The following is a 21,394-nucleotide window of genomic DNA, read 5'->3' as shown; positions in this document are numbered from 1 at the left end:
ATTTGTTTTGGTTGTAGAGTATCCAATAACTGACGTTTCTGGCCTTAAAACTCAGATTGGTTAGCAGTACTACCATGCCACGAAGAAAGCTGTGTGGAATTTGAGAATTCTGCCAACCTTCCATAGGAGGAGTGTGTGCGTGTGTGTGTGTGTGTGTGTGTGTGTGTGTGTGTGTGTGTGTGTGTGTGTGTGTGTGTGTGTGTGTGTCTGTGTGTGTGTGTGTGTGTCTCTTTGTGTGTGTGTGTGTGTGTGTGTGTGTGTGTGTGTGTGTGTGTGTGTGTGTGTGTGTGTGTGTGTGTGTCTGTGTAAGGAAGTTACACTTAATAAAGGGGAATGGGAAGGCATTGATTCAGAGAGAAAGCAGTGAAAGACTCCAATCTGTAAGTTGCATGTGTGTAGTCCAGTCAGGGTGTAGAGGTTGGAAGCCAATACCCAGGATGGCATTGCATATCCCCTTCATGCTCTTGGAGCCAGGTTGTACTTTGCAAACTAGTTATTGAAGCTGACTTGTGCTCACTTTCTTGCTATTACTTCACCCTTGGGTGGCAGTTGTGAGATTCAAACTAATCGGTGCTAGTCCTGCATCACATTTGGTTGCAGTAGTATCTCATCACTTCCACATTTGGTGGCAGTGGTGGGCATTATCCTAGTTTGATGACTTTGAAAAACAGAATGGTTCAAAGCAGCATGGCTGTGCTGTTTATTGGTAGCCAGGTAAAACCTTTCAGTAAGTCAGTGGTGAGAGTATACCTCTGCTAGTTTAAAAAGAGAAATCAAAAGTGCTACCACTGGATCTGGGGGAAAGAACATAATGTGTTAAATACACGAGAGAATAGCCTTAGATTGATTGTCACATTTAATCTTGTAAGCAGGATTCTTAGCTTTCTAGCCACAGTTGCTGACTCAGAAAATTCTGGTGTTCATTACGCCTGTTCAACATTGTTTTGAAACCCAGTTTGGTGTACCTTTTTCATTATAAATAACCATACATCTGGAAAAGTAGAAGAGTAAATACAATGTCTCAGGAGAAGTGTGATAAAAATATTACATGATACAGAAGAAATAGTTTATTATGAAAAAAAAAGATTTTGCATAATAGAGGTGCAACATGTTTTCAGGGAAGTTATGAAACAAAGTTGTAGGGAATAATGCTGGAAGAACTTAAAGAGAAGAATGCAAAAAGATTTTTCTTCGTAGACCAGGTGATGATATTTTGTAACTTCTTTATGGACTGTGAGGTGGAGTAAAAAATTATGCACTCACCATAATGTTCCATCAGGGTTGTCCATTTTCATTCCTCCTAAACTAATGAGTTTGGATCCAAGACTCAAATTTGATTTGGATGCTTTGTCCAGATCATTGGATCCTAGAACTCTCAAGCTCCTGTCTTTATCCATAATGCCCCATCTATCTAACATACTTCAGATCGGGTTTGCTACCGATAGATGTAAAAGGACAACCAATAACAGGAAAAAAAGCAACACAAAAAGGGAAGCTGGATCTCAAATAAGTAACAGAGGTATCTATACTACTCTTAGATGTCTCCAGAAGCGCAAAATGGAGGGGGTAGGTGGTGGAGATGTGAGGAAGAATGAAAATGGACGACACAGATAGATACATTTTTAATCTGTTGTCATTTTCATTCATTTCTCAACTGAACTGAGAGTCCCCAGCTACTACAGCCCTGGGAAGCCCTTAAGGAAGGACATTCTGGAGCACTGCTGAGCCAAATGGTGCTCTGCTGTGTTATGCTGTGTATGATTTAATGCTTGTTGTACTTGGATCCAAGTACCAGAATACTGACATATTGCCTGTTTGAATTGCAGTTGTCCTGAAAGGGAGAACATCTTGAAATACCTGCAATGTTATAAGGACAGCTGTCACCTCCAGGACATTGATATGCATCCTGGCCTCTTTGGGGGATCACATGCCTTGGATTGTCATTCCCAAGTAGTGCCCCCAACCCGAACTGGGAAGCATCCGTGGTCACTAAGATGCCTCTGTGCTGGCTCAGTAATCAAGGAGCCTCAATCCTCAGCACTGGCAACAGCTAGGGGATGTACACATTGGGAGGATGACAAGAACACACACAGTAAAGTACAGTTTCCCTTAAGAGCACACAGAGATCACAGTCAGTCTGGGGTTGGTTTCTCCCTCTTTCTCCTGATCCCCAATAAGACTCCCCACTGGGACAGCTATAGGGTAGCAATCTCAGCTGAGAGGCCAAGCTAAGACCTCCAGCACCCTCTCTGTCCAACCAGTGCTTTGTGTCCCTGCCCAAGTAACTGACACACACACTTTGAGATTTGATTGATATACAAACACACACACACACACACACACACACACACACACACACACACACACACACACACACACACACACACACACACACACACACACACACACACACACACACACACACACACACACACACACACACCTGGGAAAGGCTGGCACAGGTTTACTAGCTATTCCCCTTTTTGCCCAGATTATAAGGTAGTTCCAGCTGCCAGCTGCCACCCTTATCAGCTACTGTAAGGACCTTAACAATGGGTGTCCAATCCTGCTGTGAAATGTTACTATTATCCAAATGGTAGTCTGACCAAGACTTGCAAGACTATTTAGGAGTGGCCTGTACAGTGTCACCAAATACATATGCAAGTACTCTAAGAACTTAAATATGTATCACAAATATCAGCCACAAAGATATGTTTAAATATGTTTAATAATAAAAGAAAATACATTACTCAGTAAATCCAACACAGTTACTTCAGAGTTCAAAATTAGTTAGTTGCTACTACTGCCATGCATTTGGTGAACACCCTGGGAGCTGTGGTGAAACCAAATGGCAGTGCTCTGAACTAATAATGACCTGCTCCCAGTCAGAAGAGTAGGTATCTCTTGGAGGGGTCTGTTCATTTTTATGTGATAGTATGCATCCTGAAGATCTGTTGAGAACATTCAATCGTCCTTGTGCAGCAGAGGTAAAATGGACTGAACCGTGACCATCTAAAACTTTGTATAATGAACAAACGTATTTAACTTCCAGAGATCCAAAATTTGTCTCAAATCCCCTGTCTTTTTTTTTATTCTGGACCTCTCTGGTCTGGGTGGGGGTGGCTCTTGGATGACTCTTTTTTTTTCTAGCAGTTTTTTTTTTATTTCTAGATGATGCTGCTTCCCTCTGACTGGGTAGAACAAGAGGGATTTTTTTAGAACTGTGGGAGGGGCTAGGGAAAATGGTATGTTATAACCTCTGGATATAATCCTCTGCACTCAGAAATCTTTTGTGATAGCTTTCCAGTCTCTCTGGTGCAGGGATAAATGACTCCTGACTGCTTCCAGAGAGGGACAGTTGGGCCTCTTTTTAGGAGTGCTGAGACGGCCTATCTGAGAAAGAATCTCTAGATCCATACTTCTCCAGACCACCTCTGCTGCAATGCTGGCATTTTCCATTCAAGTTCCCCCTCTGCCTCTGAGGAAGCTATCCCCACATGAATCCTGGAAAGGACCCTGAGACTTCTTAAACCACATCTTTTTGCCACCTCATTGGTTCCTATAGAAAGACTTTTGAGGACTAGAAAAATGCATACCCATGGTGGATAGGGTATTTCCCTCTTGTTCACAACTGGAGAGTGTGTTCTTAACCTTGGGGCCAAAAAGAGAAGATATGTCAATGAATGCATTGAAGAAAGAAGACTTAAATGGTTCCACAAAATCACATAAGTGCATCCAGGAGAGTCTCCTGATGGTTATGTCTGAACCCTTTGCCAGTGAGGTACCTTCCACAGCATGGTAGCTCGACCTCATGGACACATTTGAAATACATTGGAGAGTGGCCAGCTGCAAGTAGATTCTGTTCCCATCCTCAGTGGACATGGACCTAGAAAGAGATTTGGTAAGCTCCTTGATCAAATCCCTTTACAGTCTTGTAAAATGTGCAAAGTAATTCAGCGACCTAATAGCAAAGGCCAGTGAAGCATAAACATACTTCCCAAAGTTGTCCACTGCCCTAGACTCCCTGTTAGGGGGCTGTACAGAGGAATTGTGCTCTGCAGTGCTAGTACTCTTCTTGTAGCTGCAACAACCATAGTATCAACAGGAACTCCCTCACTCCAATGTGCATGGTCTTTGGGGGGAGGGGAGTCTTTTCTGGTCTCTTAGGTATTGGCTCAGCAGTGTCCATTTACACACCCACTGAAAGACTAAGTCAATGGGATCATCAACCGGGGGGGTTCAAAGCTTCCAGGAACACCATTTCCTCTTGGGAGGGAGTATCGGAACACCAACCACCTCTGTTTCAAGAACTCTAGGATGTCTTCGAAACAGACATCATCAGGTGGTGATCTGGGAGACCCCTCCCCATTCATCATAATCAATGTCCTCTGTGAGAGATTCCTGGGGAGTCTAAGTGCCTCCTTTTGCATGTCCTCTTGTGAGAGACTTCCTCAGTAAGGTGTTCTGGGGAAGTATTAGAAGAGATAATGCCTGATGGGCTGGCTGGTGGCTTGCTCAGGTTGGCTGTCCCAATGGAAGAGATGATCGAGGCTCAAGACACAGTACAGTATGAGTTAAGGTTGTCTGAACTGATGGGGGCAGGGATATCTGTTCTCTAGTCATAGAGAAAACCCTCTATATAACCTCGAAAGCTGAACACCTAGTTGAACCAGAAGTCAATGGATGTGAGACTGAAATGTCTCAGATTGTTCGCTCCTGCAATCCCATCAGCACTCCACATGAGGGAGTTGGGCCTCAGCTATTCAGCGCCAACACTTGGAGAGGAAGAGATGGCTCCAATAGCTTTAGATTTGACTCCAAACCCATAGATCCGGCAACGATGCTTCAGCTCTGAGAGTCCTCCGGCTCCAAAACACTCAGAATAAGTCAGCTCAGGAGAATCATCAGAGTTGAGGAACAAACATTGTTTGGACTCAAAGTAGACAACCCCAGGGATCTCAAATTCAATGGCTCCAAAATGGAGCAACAAAATTACACTTATCTATATCAAGACAAACATTTTTTTTTATAAAGGGAAAAAGAAAAGGATGGAAAGAAGAAACCACCAGCAATAATAAAGTACTTGAAGGAGTACAAAAGTAATTAAAGAAGTAAAGAAAACAGTAACGTAACACTAAAAAAGGGAAGAAGGATGCTAAAAACACTAAATTGTGGGAGGGAGGAAGAAGAAAAACAAAATAACAGTTCAATAACACACAAATACCAATCTGAAGGAAAAATCTGAAGATTATACAAAAATCAGTCGAGATCTAGGAATCTGTGTCTCATACCTAATGGCGGCAAAAGAGATCAGAGGTACGTTAGGTTGGTGGGGGATTGTGGGTAAAGTGAAGAGCTTGAGGCTTCTAGGATCCGATGATCTGGAAGAAGCAGCCGAGTCAGATCAGTCTTGGATCTGAACCCATCATCTGAGGAATGAATGAAAATGACAACATCAGATTATATGTTCAGGAAAAGAAGCAGTAATTGCGTTATTCTGACAGACGTCAGATACTTCCGGTAACCTCATATATACATGCATATTATTCTTTCTTTAAGTTTCTTATATGAAAAATGTGTTAATCAGAATGAGAACAAAGGTTTTTGCAGAGTTAGATTGTGGGAAAAGCAAACAATATAACCATGCATCATAGCTTTTTTCCAAAATACATATATATATATATATATATATATTTTTTGTATTTTCTTAAGAATATTCTTTAGCGTAACATTCCAGATAATGAATAAAGGGGATGTAGGTTTTGGACCATTTCTTGGATTATTGTTGCAGGACTGTGCCATTAGATTTAACTGCCATCTAAAATAATATCAGCTTATGAAATGCTCAATTAGCTGATCTGATGTAAGTGGTACTGTGAATATAGTGTGAAATGGCATCTTAGCTTATCTTTCTAAAAGAGCAGTGCAACAAGAAAGACTCATTAATTGTCTCTCAGGATAGAATGATGGCAGTCTTAAACATGATATTTAGTGCTCTGATCTTTTATTGCTTTGCAGTACAAATAAATAACAATAAGTGATGCACATATAACAGATGTACTAGATTTTCCATTGAGCATTACTAATAACTAGATCTTTTGTAGAAAAATCATTACAGTGTTACTTTGCTGCATTAAAGTATGTAGGAAACTGAACAATAACCAGTATTATCCAAACTTTATATAGGCCGTAGAAAAAAACCTGATCAGGAAGTCAAATGGTGGGCTTACATTTATTGGAGAATGGAAGAACGGCCATTTGGAGAGGAAGATGGGTCATCTCACCTGTTTTGCTGGTGGAATGTTTGCACTGGGGGCAGATGGTTCACCCAGTGATAAAGCTGGTCATTACCTACGATTAGGAGCTGAGATTGCACATACCTGTCATGAGTCTTATGACAGGACAGGTTAGTAATACTTTGAGTATATCACTGTATACTGATAATCACCAAGAAGATGTAATCAAATTGGTATGACTGAAAGGCTAAATATATTTCTGGAGGTCTTAAATGTGTCAATGGTAATTTTTCTTTTGTTTTTTTTTTTTTTTTTTTTTAGAAGTCCATTTACATTCAATACCCAGGGACCCGACTATTATAGGATTAATAAAGTCTGTCTTTGCCCACTGTGTCAAAAAGTATATTTATTTGTTTTTCTGACAAGCAAATTAACATCATGTATTTATTTTAAACAGCCCCTTTCATAACTTTTATTTTAAAGACGTATTTTTAAAATTAATATGTTCATTTGCTATATTTGTGGCACTCCTGCTTCATTTTGGGTGTTTTCAAACTTAACTGCTGTCAGCCAGAGTCATGATAGTAGTTTCTCAACTAAACTGAATTTATGTCCTTCTTCACAGGTTATTGGGCTACATACTGTTGGCAGTGAGCACTTATCCTTTTCCTTGTGTTTGAATGTCAGAGTAATGACCTTGATGTAACAGAACATTGTGTACCTTTCCAAATGACATTTGGACTATAGATAGATGTTCCTCTCCTGCCCTGTAAAGCCACATAGAGGTCTGATTTTGCTTGCTAACTGAATGTTTTCAGCATAATAAGTAATCATGTTGTCTGTTGTGCTAACTTTTCAGTCACATTTTAAAAACAAACTGTAGGAGGATTTAGAGAACAGATATTTAGATTTGTGACTGAACCTAACCTAGAATTTTTTGAAAACAATGTGGTGAGTGGAGATTTTGCTTTCTGTTGCAGAAAATCTGAATTACATTAATGCATTAAATTTATGATGTGCATACAGCAAATATTTCAATACTGTGTGGAATTTTCATTTTCTGCCTTTTCATCTGCATATAAACAATGTAACATTTTTATGGAAGAAATACAACATGGCCCCACTGTAAGCTCTTTTATGGCATGAAGCCTACACGATGTAGTCATTGATGTTAAGTGGTATGATCTTTTAACTTTGTTTGCATTTGAGTAGCACTTCTAGCAGTCTCAGCAGAGAAAGCCACAATGCATTGCCTGCAATTATGACTATAGACTGATAAACTGATGCAGAGTAGAAAATTGCATTAACTGTATTATGTTATTGTGAGAAATATTTAAATGTTTTGTTTTAAGATTTTGCACTTATTTTTTTCTGCCCTGTAGGATGATATGGGATGTTGAATTATATTGTAAGGAGTGAAAATGTGTTCATAGGTTCATAGATGTGTACTAGGCTAATGGACCTCGAGCCTTTACAAGCCTCTAGCACATAGGATTACCCTGGTATTGTGTCACCCAACCTTAGTTTCCAGTGCCTTTGTCGAGTAGAGCCACTGGAGTGATCCCTGGGTGCATTTTCTATTTCCCATGCACTCTTCAAGATTTCTCTTGAAGAGGGCCAGTGAGGTGCTCTGTTTGACATGTATAGGAAGTCTGTTCCATAGCATGGGCAGTCACTGGGTTGTGAACCTGTCCCTCCACCACGTTCTGTTGATTGTGGTAATGAGGTTGAGGTCTCTGGAGCATGTGGTGCGCAGGGATTGGGATTTCTGTAGATGTAGCTTTTCTAACAGAGATGGATCAGACATGGCTTTGTAAGTCAAGCAGAGATTGCCTCTAAGTAGGTGATATGAGACAGAGAATAGTTGGAGTTTTTTGAGTCTGTCCATATAGGGCAAGTGTTTAAGGCCTAGGATCCTCTTTGTGAGGTACTTTTGTGGCCTCTCCAGTTGTTGCAGGTGTATGCCAAATTGCACTCGATGATTGACCTAATGAGGAAAGAGTAGAGGGAGACAATAACCTCTTTCTTTCTGGATGCAAAACCCGTAGTAATGAGATCTGACCACAGTGGCAATGTGGTGGTCAAAAGAGAAGTTGCTGTCAACCTGTGTTCCCAGATCTCTTATAATGCCTTCTGTGTTCAGTGGACTACCATCAATGTGGTAATTCATTTGGGTTCATTTGGGTTTTTCCCAAAGGGGATGATGACACATTTTTTGGCATTGAACTTAAAGCCATGGTATGCCCTTGCAACTCCCACTCTGATATCATGCACCCCATCCAACCACTACCTTTCTTTCCACCCCATTAACTACCTTGATTAACCAAGCTCAGATGCTCATAAGCCTAGTACTTATTATACAGCAGGAACTTCTTATTGTAACATTTGTTAATGTCTGTTATGTACTTTGCAGATAAAGATTCTAGTTGTCTACTGATGTACTATGTTCTTCATCTGTAAATATGTTTGTAATTAATTGCTATGTTAATCGCTATGTAATCCAATGTAACTACTGTCTGTTTATTTTAACTGAGGAGCTTTTCTCCCCGGGCCTCCACTGAAAATGGACCTACATCCAGTCGGACACTCCCGGTCAACAAATATAAATAAATAAATAAAATGGTTCTGACACCAGTCGTTGGTCTAAGTGAGGCCTTTCTGTAGGATGTCAACATCACTTGGGGAGTTAATAATAGCTCCCAGCTTACAATGATCTGTGAACTTTGTCAGCCAGAGTCCCGTCGTGTTAGCCTGGATGTCAGAGAAATAGATACCAAACAGTAGAGGACCCAGGACAGAACCCTGTGGGACTCCACTCGTGACTGGTCGGCAGTCTGACTTGGAGTCAGCTACTGTCACACTGTGGGTTCTGTCTGTGAGCCAGTTTGCAACCAACCTAGTGATATAGGGGTTGATGACTACCTTAGTGAGTTTTTCTATGATTCCTGAGTGGGGAATGGTATCAAAGGCCTTGGCCAGATCAAGGTAGGCTGTATGACCCACCTTGTCTTCATCCACAGCTCTGGTGACTGACTCAAAGAAGTCAACCAAGTTGAGCAGGCATGATCTACCCTTCACAAAACCAAACTGTGTGGGATCCAGAGTTTGGAGATTCCCTATACCCTTGTTTATTAGGTCCATGATGATGCGTTCAATAGCTTTGCATATCAGACTCGTCAGGCTAATGGGGCGATAGTTCCCAGGATCTGTAGTCACTCCTCCTTTGTGGAGAGGGATGACTGTAGCAGTTCTCCATTCGGTATGGAGAAAAGCCTCGGGTGAGGCTGTGATTGAACAGGGCACACAGGTGAAGTGCATGTTCACTCCATAGTTCATGTTGAGCACAGCCAGGGATATTGTCAGGTCCCATAGAAGCTGTATTCTTGGCCTTGAACAGTATTGTTTTAACCTGTGCAGCAGTAATACTGGGTGCCTGGCAATCTACTGGTATTGTGATTGGTCCTGGGGGGGGGGGTAAAGCTGGCACTGAATCTGTTGACCAGTATATTGGCAATATCTGTTGGCACGGTATAGGATATACCATTGTGCAGTAGCTCAGAGCAAATCTTGGTATTGCCATGGAGATTCTTTATATAACTGTAGAAGGCCTTGTGGTTGTCTTTACTATCTGCTGTGATTCTGTTTTCATAGCTAGCTTTAGAGGATTTGATGAGGGATCTCAACTTTTTGTTGAGGCTGATAAGGGAGTTTTTCCAGTCTTGGGACTTCACCTTATTCGGCATAAGTTTCCTCCTCCTATTGTAGAGTTTGTTTATGGCAGAGTACCACCAGACTGGCTTCCTTTTTTTGGAGGAGAGCCTAAATCACTTTCTTACTCAATGTTAGCTGCATCTGAAGTATCTTTGATACATTATGTTGGGCTACCAGTCTGGAGGTGTGCGCATCATTTATGAATATGGAAACACCACCACTTTTAGAGCTTTGGTCCAAGTTCTGGGGCTGAAAGGTGTGGAATGAGTTATAGCCTGGTAGTGCAGGGGTGCTTTCTGCTACCTTGAACCAGGATTCTGTTACAGCACAAATGTCAGTGTTCTCCATTTTAAGGAGTGCTTTGAGCGAGTGCATTTTGAGATGTAGACTTCTAGTGTTGAGCAGCATGCCCCGCAGATTGCATTTGTTTGTAGCTGTTACGGTGGTGATTTGGTCTTTGGAATACCACCTAAAAAAGGCACTATAGAGGTGGCAAGAGCCTTGGCCACTATCCGGAATCCCAAGGGTGACAGATGCAGGCCATCTCTGGCAAAGTATCAAGGTCTGTCAATCATGTCATCCCAGGCAGACAGATACTGGATCCCCTTAGAATGACACCAGAAACATAGCCAGTTGTTGAAATCAATCATTCTCTGCTTGTACTGTGGTATCATTTTACATGGCTGCAGTGGTGCAGTGGTTAGCATTATCGCCTCACAGCAAGAGTTTTTCCGGTTTGACTCTCAACTGGAGTGCCTTCTGTGTGGAGTCTGTATGTCCTCCCCACGGTTGAGTAAATTTAAAGACATGCAGGTAGGTGCGAGCATGTGTGGGTGTGACTTCTTTGAAGGTTGGGCGCCATGCTTGCAACTCGACACCATAAAAATTCACTGACAATCATTAGCTGACCGGAGTTCTGCTGTGGCGACCCCTAACCGGGAAAAGCCGAAAGTCAGTACTGTGGTATCATTCTGGGTGATGGTATGATGCTGCTCAGGGCTAGGGTCATACCTGCCTGGGCTGCATAATCCGAGAGCTCCTCCATGTCTCTTTTCATGTAGTCCAGGGAGGTACATCTCAGGTCATTCACACCCACATGTACAACGACAGCGTCATATTTGTACCTGAGTGCATGCATTATGTGGCGGATCCTGGCACCCGACTGTTACTTTCTCCTTATTCAACCTAGTGAGTGGGACATCAGTGTGCCTCACTATCAAGTCACCTATGACTAGTGTGTTGGGGATGCTTTCTTGCCTTATGGGCTTTGGTTGAGTGGCACACTGTTTAGGAGAGTTATGTCTCTCATAATTAGTGTGTTATGGTGGTCGAGTGCATTTCTGCCTTGGAGGTCTCTGCTGTTTGGGTAGATTTTTATTGAGAGCCTCTGCAAAGGAGGATGTGTGGTTTGTGTTTTTATGTGAAGGCAGTGCTGGTGTGTGTTCTGGATGGCTATGTGTTCCATGTGGTGTGGTGCAAGTGTTGACCTTCTCCTCTTGACCAGCTATTCTGGTTTTGGCTGGAGAGTGCGTGGCTTCCAATTTGGATTATAAGTGCATCTCTCACAAGTCTGAGTGTTGGGAGGTAAAAGGAGAGGGTTGTCGGTGTACATGAGGCAGTTGCTACATTGCCTCAAGATGCCCAAGTTCACCAGGGATTTCTGAACTAGTGGAATGGACTGCTTGGAGAGGGAAGCTTCTGAAATACTTTCCATTACATTTGCTTAATGAAAAAAGATACTAAGCTAGTCTATTCTGACATTTTAGGTGCCTTAATACACTACTTTCCCTCCATCTACCTAGCCCATTCCTGCTTGAATGCCTTTCTGGATTCCATTTCCACCATCCAATCTGGTAATCAATTCCACTAGTTGAGAAATCCCTCTCGATGAAAAAATGATTTTTGGATATCCAGGGAGTACTAAGCCCTACTATCTTTATTTTCTTAAAAATTTTCTTAAAATGTCACTTTTTCCTTTGAAGAATAAAAACGGCTAGAGGTAAAAACAAGGTGCAGAAAATATATAAGGCAAAAACAGAAAAACTGCACCAAGCTGACACACAAAAAATGAGGTAAGCGCTTTCACAACTGCTGTTGCTTCATCAGACACTGCTATAAAATAACAAGCAGCTTAAATAGGTGCATTCAATTAGCTGATAAAAAACAGTCACATGATGCTATGCAAAGACAGATAAAAGGTATAGTGAACTGCAAATGGGGAAAGAAATACATTACACTAAATAATCACTAAAACCTAGTAATAAAACCACAAGCAAGTTAAAAGACAATATTATAAAAATATATAGCAATAAATACATAAATGTACATATATATATATATATACATATATATATATATATATATATATATATATATATATATATATATATATATATATATATATAGATAGATAGATATAAAAATACAAACCAAAAGCAAACTTAATGTTAATGTTTAAGCCGTCTAGCTTTTAGAAAAGGTTTCAGGGAAGTAGTACCATTAAGACCAGGGTATTTCTCTGCATTAAGTCTAAGGATCCATTTTTGTTCATAGCTCTCTGTAGTATTCTCAATGTCCCCACCTCGTATACTACTAGGTAAATTTTGAATAACAAAAAACCTAAAGGTATGGGAACTATCAGTATGCATTACATGATTAGCTAAAGCATTAATTTCCTTACAATTAGTAATATCTCTGATGTGTTCCAATATTCTGTCTTTCAACATCCTATTAGTTTTCCCTATATAATATACAGGACATTTTTGACAGAAAGAAAAGTACACTACATCTGTAGTCCTGCAATCTAAATACTGATGGCTAGAGATAGAACATTTTCGAGTTGGGTGTGTATAAGTATTCTTACTAAATATGTATTTACAAGCAGTACATCTTCTGCAAGGAAATGTACCGATGTGTGTAGGGAAACTGAAAGTCTCAGAGACTTCCCTACTACATAAATGTTGCTTGAGAGATCTATCGTTCCTAAAGCAAAATAAAGTAACCTCACCAACTTTTTCAATTAGCCCTGGAACTTCTTGTAGCAAATGCCAATGTCTCCTGATAATCTGCGTATACTGATTAACATCACTAGAAAACTGAAGAACAACCCTGAAATCATTCTTAGCTGCCAAACTATTATCTAAAGTGTGGCTATTAATATTTTCTCTAAGATAGGGTCTACATCTAGTGTCCCTCAATTTCCATGCTTCAGATATTGTTTTATTAATATCAGATAATGAGTATCCCCTTTCTAAAAAATCAGGCTTAATACTTTCAAGAGCTATTTCTGCTTCTTCATCGCTGTTGTGGAGACGCAGAGTCCTAAAAACTTGTCCCTTCAGGACATTCCTAGGGATATGCCTTGGATGCATACTAGTTTTATGTAAAAATTTATTTCTCCTTGTAGGTTTGTGGTAAACACTACTACTCAATTGATTAAAATCAGACCTCCTGACTGTAACATCAAGAAAATTGATTTCTGTATTTGAGCTATGGTAAGTAAATCTCAGGAATTCAGTTGTGGTATGTAAATAATCAATAAATCTAGGAATATCAGAGCCATGTCCCTTCCACAACATAAAAACATCATCTACAAAGTGAACATACCATAATACTTTCCCAAGGAAAGGATAATCTACAGAAAAAATAGTCTGCTGCTCCCAGCACACCAAAGCTAGGTTGCCGTAGCTATTGGCACAAGCAGTGCCCATAGCTACGCCAACTTTCTGAAGAAAAAAATTATCTTGAAAAACAATAACATTGTTCTCGAGTATAATTTCCAGTAGGCTGCAAATCAACTGAATTTTAGTATTTTTAAGGCATCTACTTTTTCCTGCCTGTCTCAGGGATCTTTCTGCAAACCTACATGCACTAGAAAGTAGTAGTCAACCTCTTGGAGCAAGACATCTAAACAAAGACATAAATAATGTGGGACAAAGGCCCAAAAATTGGGACAAGTTTTAAATATTGCTCTTATAAACTTAGACATTTGATAATATAACAAGTTTTGCATTAGCACAGATTTTCTGAAGTGTATGAAGCCTGAAACTCAAATGTCTGCCACTATTTCTGACTTCAGGCCTCAATGACTTGGAAATAATTTGCCAGAAAACCAACATTTTATGAGGAACAGGACAAAAATATGAGGAAAAAGCTGGATATTCTGCAAAATTCTGGACAGTTGAGAGTTATGGTAGTAGTCACTATTTATTTTTTGTGTTTGTAATAATGAATGCCCTATTGAGGACAGACATCCCGATGAGATTTTGTTTTCTACTAAAGCCAGATCTTCCTCATACTGCACAGTAAGGGCTATCTTTATGAGATTACAGTGCCCGTGGCTGGGCTGTCATATCACTATTCCATTCAGTTAGAATGGAAAAACTGAGAAGTGGTACAAACTTTGAGAGGCCTCAGCAAAAGTACTATTTACTGTTCTGCACTGACAATTACAAATATTTCCTATTGATGTCTTACAGCATTCTGTGAAAAAATAACCTTCAAACAATATCAGATCATTGCCGAGATAACAAACTTTTATAGAGTTTCAACTTTTGTGTACTTCATTTCCTTCTCAAGTCACTTCCCACCCTGAGCTAGCCAGAGTAACACTTTTCCTGCCCTGCAAGATTCAGCTAATAACAACTTTATTTCCCTAATCAATGCCATCCACTTTGCTAATAATCTTCTACTTTGTGACATCATACTTAATGTTAATTGCAATCCCACCCAAAGCATCACATTTCTTTAAATCCCTGGGAAGTCCCTTCTCCCACTCTTGTTTTTTGTTCCCTGTGTTTATAAACACTCTGCTTTTTGGTTCCACACAACTTTCTGGAAAGTAAGTGTCGGATTCATTTAATTAATTCAGTAATAACTAAGCCCCATTGAATGTATCTTCTTCCACTTTTTTATTGGTGTGATTTGGTCTGATCAGGTACTTCGAAATAACAGTATTCAGTTATAAATATTGTGTATATTATTTTTAATAATAGTCAGTTTCTGCAAGTGCTGTCTAAAAAGATTGATGTAGAAAACTGCATACTTCATTCACAAACTACCACATAGGTGGTAGTCCCCTAAATATGGAAAACGTAATAAGGGATCTGGGGACCCAAGTAGATAGTAATCTCTCCTTTGATAATCACATTGCCAACGTGGTTAGAAAATCCTTCTATGTGGCCCACCTAATCACAAAAGGGTTTGCATCCAGATCAAAAGAGGTCATTGTGCCCCTCTACTCATCACTCATCAGACACATCATAGAGTACAATGCCCCATTTGGGATGTACCTTACAAGACACCTGCAACAGCTGGAAAGACCACAGAAGTACCTCACCAAGAGGATCACTGGCCTCAAACAGATGCCCTATGCAGCTCGACTGAAGAACTCCAGCTGTACTCGGTTGCATACCGCCTGCTCAGAGGTGATCTCTGCCTGACATATAAGGCCATGTCCAACCCAGAATTGATGGACATGCTCCGTCTAAAGAAAACCTTATCCCCTCGAGCCACACGCTCTAGGGATCTAAACCTCACCACAATAATAAGTAGGACTTGCAGGAGGATGGAGTCCTGTCCCAGAGACTTCCCATGCTTTGGAACAAGATTCCAATCTACATTAGGCAGAGCTCCTTCCTAGCACTCTTCAAGAGAAACCTTGACGAGTGGATGGGAAACAGAAAGTTTACCCTGGGGATCACTTCAGTGGCTCTGCTGGACAGAGGCACAGGGAACTAATCTAAGTGGGTGGCGAAAGCCAACACATTCTGGCTAGGGTTATAAATGCCTTCGGGCAGATAGCCTAGTACCTACCTATGAACCTGTGAACAATCAAACCTTATTAAATTAATGGTCGTAGTTTACTTTCCCCATTCGTGCAGGCATTTATTTAGGTACAGACTGAAGTTATTATTTAGCTCAACTGTTATGAATATACCACACAGGGTTAAGCCTGTGAGCTGTTATCATTGCCATCTATAATAGCCGTCTTACCAAAATTTTATTTATTTATTTGATATTTGTTGACCGGGCTAGTCCAGCTGAACTACTGAAAAAAGTGGAGGCCCGGGGAGAAAAGCTCCACAGTACAACTAAGCAAGAAAATTACATGATACAATAAAACAATTATCAAATTTTCTTTACAGTACAAGTAAAAGAAAACAGCAAAGGAGACAATTAAACAATGTAGTGAGTGGCAAAAACTAATTTGGATTGTCATCAGGGGATAGAAGTACAATTCAAAGAAGTTTGATTTATAAGCTACAGGAGGTGTAGATATTTAATGTAATGGTCATATTGCAAGTAGGATGCAGGTAGCAAGTTACCAGGACTAAGAAGTGAAGGAACATAGAGTTAAGCTACTAATAACAATAAGTTGGTGTCATAAAAGGAAGTTAGTTTTGATAAGATAATTAGAGGAAAGGGAGGAATGAAGAAAGTAGTGGGGGGAGAAAGGACTGGGTTCAAGTGCGATGATTACAGTGACAAATCCAGGTGCTGTTTAGGTAAGTTTTGAGAGTTTTCTTGAATTCATGGACATGGGTAATATTTTTGAGGGTTATGGGTAACTTGTTCCATAAACGAGTGGGAAAATAGCTGTAGAGATTCTATCCAATGGACTTTTTAGGTTTGTGAATCTGTAAGAGACATTGGTCTGAGCTTCTTAGGGATCGAGGGGGGGTATAGAGGGAGACAAATGAGGAGATGTTCATTAGAAATATGGCCAGGAATATTTCAGTTCATACTAGGCTATCTGCCCTAGGGCATTTATAAGCCTAGCCAGAATGTGTTTGGCTTTTGTCACCCATTTTAAATTTATTTTGCTATGCCCTTTTTCGAGGTTAGTATACTGTGCCTCTGTCTAACAGTGACACAGACGTGATACCCGGGGTAAACCTACGATCTCCCATCCACTCATCAAGATTCCTCTTGAAGAGAGCCAATGAGGGACTCTGCCTAACCTGGACTGGGATTTTATTCCAGAGTGAAGGGAGCCTCTGGGTTATGAATCTGTCCCTCCAGCATGTCCTATTTATTTCAGTGCTGAGGTTCAAGTCTCTCGAGCGCATAGCTCGATGGGATTTGGATTTTCTGAGGTGCAGCTTGTCCATTAATTCTGGATTGGACATGGCTTTATACATCAGGCACAGATCACCTTTGAACAGGCAGTATGCCACTGAGTAGAGCTGGAGTTTCTTTAACCGGGCAGCATATGGCATCTGTTTGAGCCCTTTGATCCTCTTGGAGAGGTACTTTTGGGGTCTTTCCAGTTGCTGCAGGTGTCTGGTAAGGTACATCCCAAAAGGGGCATTGTACTCAATTATGGGCCTGATGAAGGATGAGTAAAGAGGCACGATGACCTCCTCTGATCTAGATGTGAATCCCTTCATGATTAGGTGGGCTATATAAAATGTTTTTCTAACCACTTTGGCCACGTGGTTGTCAAATGAGAGATTGCTATCAACTTGGGTCCCCAGGTCCCTAATTACTTCTTCTGTACTTAATGGATTACCACTTATGTGGTAATTTGTGGGCACTTTGTTTTTGCCAAAGGGGATGACTATACACTTTTTGGCATTTAGCTTGAGGCCATAGCTCTGGCACCAGTTGTCTGTTTCTATGAGGCCCTTTTGGAGGATGCTTGTGTCGGCTGGAGAGTCGATTATGCCACCCAGTTTGCAGTCATCTGCGAACTTGGTCAGCCACAGTCCTTCCATATTGGCCTGTACCTCCGAGAAATATATACCGAACAAGAGAGGTCCCAGGACTGAGCCTTGTGGGACACCACTTGTAACTGGTTTAGAGTCTGCCATGGCTCCAGAAATTCTAACCATGTGGGTTCTGTCCTTGAGCCAGTTTGCAATCCATCTAGTGACATAGGGGTTTATATTTAAGCCTGAGTGGGGTATTGTATCGAAGGCTTTTGCGAGGTCCAGGTAGGCTGTGTGGACCACCTTCCCTCGTCAATGGCCTTGGTGACTGTTTCAAAGAAATCAACCAGGTTTAAGAGGCAGGATCTGCCCTTAACAAAGCCGAACTGGGTAGGATCCAGTGTCTGTATGTCCCCAATATCTTTATTTATGAGGTCCATGATGATCCTTTCCATAGCTTTGCAGACCAAGCTAGTCAGGCTTATGGGGTGATAGTTTCCAGGATCCGTTGAGGCACCACCTTTATGGAGAGGGACCACTGTTGCTGTACGCCACTCTTTGGGCACATATCCTGTAGTAAGGCTGAGATTTAACAGTAGTTTTATGTTTGGGTTTAGCTCTTCTTGGAGTTCATGTAGGACGCAGCCCGGGACACCGTCTGGTCCCATTGATGCTGTGTTTTTTGCTTTGGAGACGGCGGCTCTTACCTGAGCATCTGAGATGTCAGGGGGGCAGCACTCTGCTGGGATAGATATTTGCCCTTTTGGTGGGGGGGGGGAGAAGTTTGCGCTGAACCTGTCAGCTAGGATGTTGGCAATGTCTGTGGGTTCAGGTTATTTTTTGTCATTTTGGACTAATTCTGAGCATATCTGGGAATTACCACCCAGGTTCCTAACATAACTAAAGAAAGCCTTGTGATTATCCTTAGTGTCCTGTGCAATTTTTCTCTCGAAGCTGGCCTTAGACAATTTTATGAGTGCCTGTAGTTTTTTGCTAATACTGATCAGTGATGCCTTCCCTTTTTGGGATTTTGCTCTATCATTTAGTAGCTTCCTCCTTCTATTGTATAGATTGTTTATGGCTGGGGTCCACCAGACAGGACGTCTGTCTTTGGAGGATTTGGTCTTGGTTTTATTTGGGATCGCATGATCCATGCATTCCTGAAGGTGTTCATAGAATGCGTTTATAAAGGATTCTGCAGTCTGGGCCGTATTTTCCACAGGCCTGGGGGCTTTGAAGGATTCCACCTCGGTTTTGAGGAGTGTGAAATTTGCTTTAAAGAAGTTTTTCACTGTGGTTTTCTGGGCAGGGGGTGGGGTCGGGATGTGAATATCCAGTGAGATTAGTTTATGGTCTGATCTTACCAGTGAGGGATACACTTCTGGTCTGGAGCATAGAGTCCTCATGTTGGTGATGATCAGGTCCAGTATGTTTTCCCCTCTTGTGGGAGTGGTAACAAGTTGTTCCATAGCATTTTAGTTTATAAATTCTAGGAACCTTTGGGCTAGGGTGTTGGAGCTAGAGTGATGCTCCCAGTCTATGTTTGGGTAGTTGAAGTCGCCCAATGTAATGGTGTTTGGAGAGACCTCCATATTTTCCAGTGTTCTCAGAAAGGCCGAGTGGGGTTCCTGGGTTTGGGAGGGTGGTCTGTAGCAGGCTATAAACTGGAAGGCAGTTTTACCCACTGTTAGTTGCACATGGATAGTCTCTGATGCTTCGTGCTTTGCCACCAACATGGAGGTGTGGGTATCTTTGATGAATATAGATACTCCCCCTCCTTTTGTGGTTCAGTCCAAGTTTTGGGGCCGAAAAGCATGGTATGAGGTATAACCTGGTAGTGCTGGGGTGCTCTCGTGAGCCCTGAACCAGGTTTCTGTTACTGCACAGATATCGATGTTCTCCATGCTAAGGAGAGTTTCGAGTGCATGCATCTTGAGGTTTAGACTTCTGGCGTTGAGTAGCATTACTCTTAGTTTCTTATCCCTTGTGATACCTATGGAGATCGGTTTGTCTTTTGAGCCTTGTCTAAAAATGGCACTATGGGGGTAGCAAGAGCCTTTGCCAATATCCGAAAGCCCAGGGGTGACAGGTGCAAGCCGACCCTAGCGAAGCATCGTGGCTTGTCGAGCATATCATCCCAAGCTGACAGGCATTGGATCCCCTTTGAATGACACCAGTACTTAAGCCAATTGTTGAAATTGTTCATATTGTCTTCATATTGTGGCAACATTCTTGGTGAGGGTAAGATGCTACTCAAGGTCAGGGTCATACCGGCCTGGGCTACATGCTCAGAGAGCTCCTTTATGTCTCTTTTCATGTAGTCCAGGGAGGTACGTCTCAGGTCATTCACACCAGCATGGACAATGACTGAGTCATATTTGTACTTTCCTTGGAGTGACCTGAGTGCTTGTGTTATGTGGCGGATCCTAGCGCCCGACAGGCTGCTCACAGTGACCCTCTCCTTGTTCAGCCTGGTGAGTGGGACGTCAGTGTGCCTGACAATAGAGTCACCTATTACAAGTGTATCAGGTGTGTTGCTTAGTCTTAAGGGCTGTGACTGTTCGGCACACTGGTTTTGTGAGATATGTGCTGCATGTGTTTTGTTTTGGGGTAGTGGTTGCTTGGGTGTCTGCTTTGGAGGTCTCTGCTGCTTAGGCAGATCTTTATTTAGAGCCTCCGAGTATGTTTTTGTGTGATTATGTGTTTGATTTGCTGTCGTGGTAGGTCTATGTGAGACTGGAATTGTAGTGAGTGTGGTTTCCTTCTCCTCCTGACTGGTTATGCCAGTACTGAGTTGAGAGAGCTTAGCCTCCAGTTTGGCTATATGGTTGCATCTCTCACATGTGTTGGAATTTGTTGGGAGGAGGAGAGGGTTGTCTGTGTACATGAGGCAGTTGTAACATTGCCTCAAGATTCCCAGATTCACCAGCTGGACCGGAGAGGAGATTGACAACTGACCTTTGGACATGCTAGAATAATATTGGGAATTCCTTAATAATTGAAAACAAGGGCCAGTGGGGAGTGGGGGTGTAGTGCTTTTAATTTTTAGTGCTGACTTATATAATTGCTTTAGCGAGCAAGTGCCAGGTAACTTAAGTGCAATGTGTTACAGGTAACTTAAATGCAAAAACGACAAACAGTAACTTTCTTTCAAGTGAAACAAGGAAATAAGTACAGTAAGCAATGCAGATATCACTAGTGATCCACAGAAGCGCTGAGAAGCCGTGTATTAGGTGAAATTAGCGTTCCAGGGAAATAACAAGCAAACAAACAACAAGCATATAAACAAAGCTAGATTCAGCAGGCCTGGATCTAGTCTATGCTACAGCAAACAAGGTGTACCAATTTCAGTAAGATACAGTTCAAATATTCAGGCACTATAAACCTTTAACCAGAAATTCCCAGCTCAGAAGGGCAGAGTCCAGCCTCTTCTCCCACAAGAGTGCAGACCACAAACCTTCTTAATGTAAAATAACTGGCCTGAAGCCAAAGTGCTTAAACCAGAACTAATACACTTTAAGAATAACAGACACTGGGCTCTGAATCAGCAGTTCCCAACTTAGAAGGATGAAAGCTACCTGTCCTGCCACCACAGTGCATGCCACAAATCTTCCTAATGTAAAACAACTGGCCTGAAGCCCAAGTGCTTAATCCAAAAGACTTAGAATGATAGCTACACTTTAATCAAGTTACTACCAAGCAGTAATAAATACAATCGAATACTTTAGAGAATGCCTGGATTAGTGCTCAAGTTACACAAACAAAGCTAGATCCAGCAGGCCCGAATCCAGTCTA

General features: G+C 41.5%; 1 protein-coding gene across 1 annotated transcript in view; it reads left to right on the top strand.

Annotated features, from left to right (window-relative positions):
* The window catches only part of LOC122802330 (mannosyl-oligosaccharide 1,2-alpha-mannosidase IB-like), a 2,920,195-nt gene that overhangs the window by 1,926,282 nt on the left and 972,519 nt on the right, over positions 1–21,394 (top strand). The window contains exon 4 of the mRNA XM_044071970.1: positions 6,187–6,406. Within this exon, the coding sequence (XP_043927905.1) occupies positions 6,187–6,406 (220 nt within the window). The remainder of the gene's footprint in view (positions 1–6,186; positions 6,407–21,394) is intronic.

This window comes from Protopterus annectens, chromosome 5.part0 (assembly GCF_019279795.1).
Source record: "Protopterus annectens isolate FY-2018-M chromosome 5.part0, PAN1.0, whole genome shotgun sequence".
Taxonomy (NCBI): domain Eukaryota; kingdom Metazoa; phylum Chordata; order Ceratodontiformes; family Protopteridae; genus Protopterus; species Protopterus annectens.
This window is presented reverse-complemented; position numbering and strand designations above follow the sequence as displayed.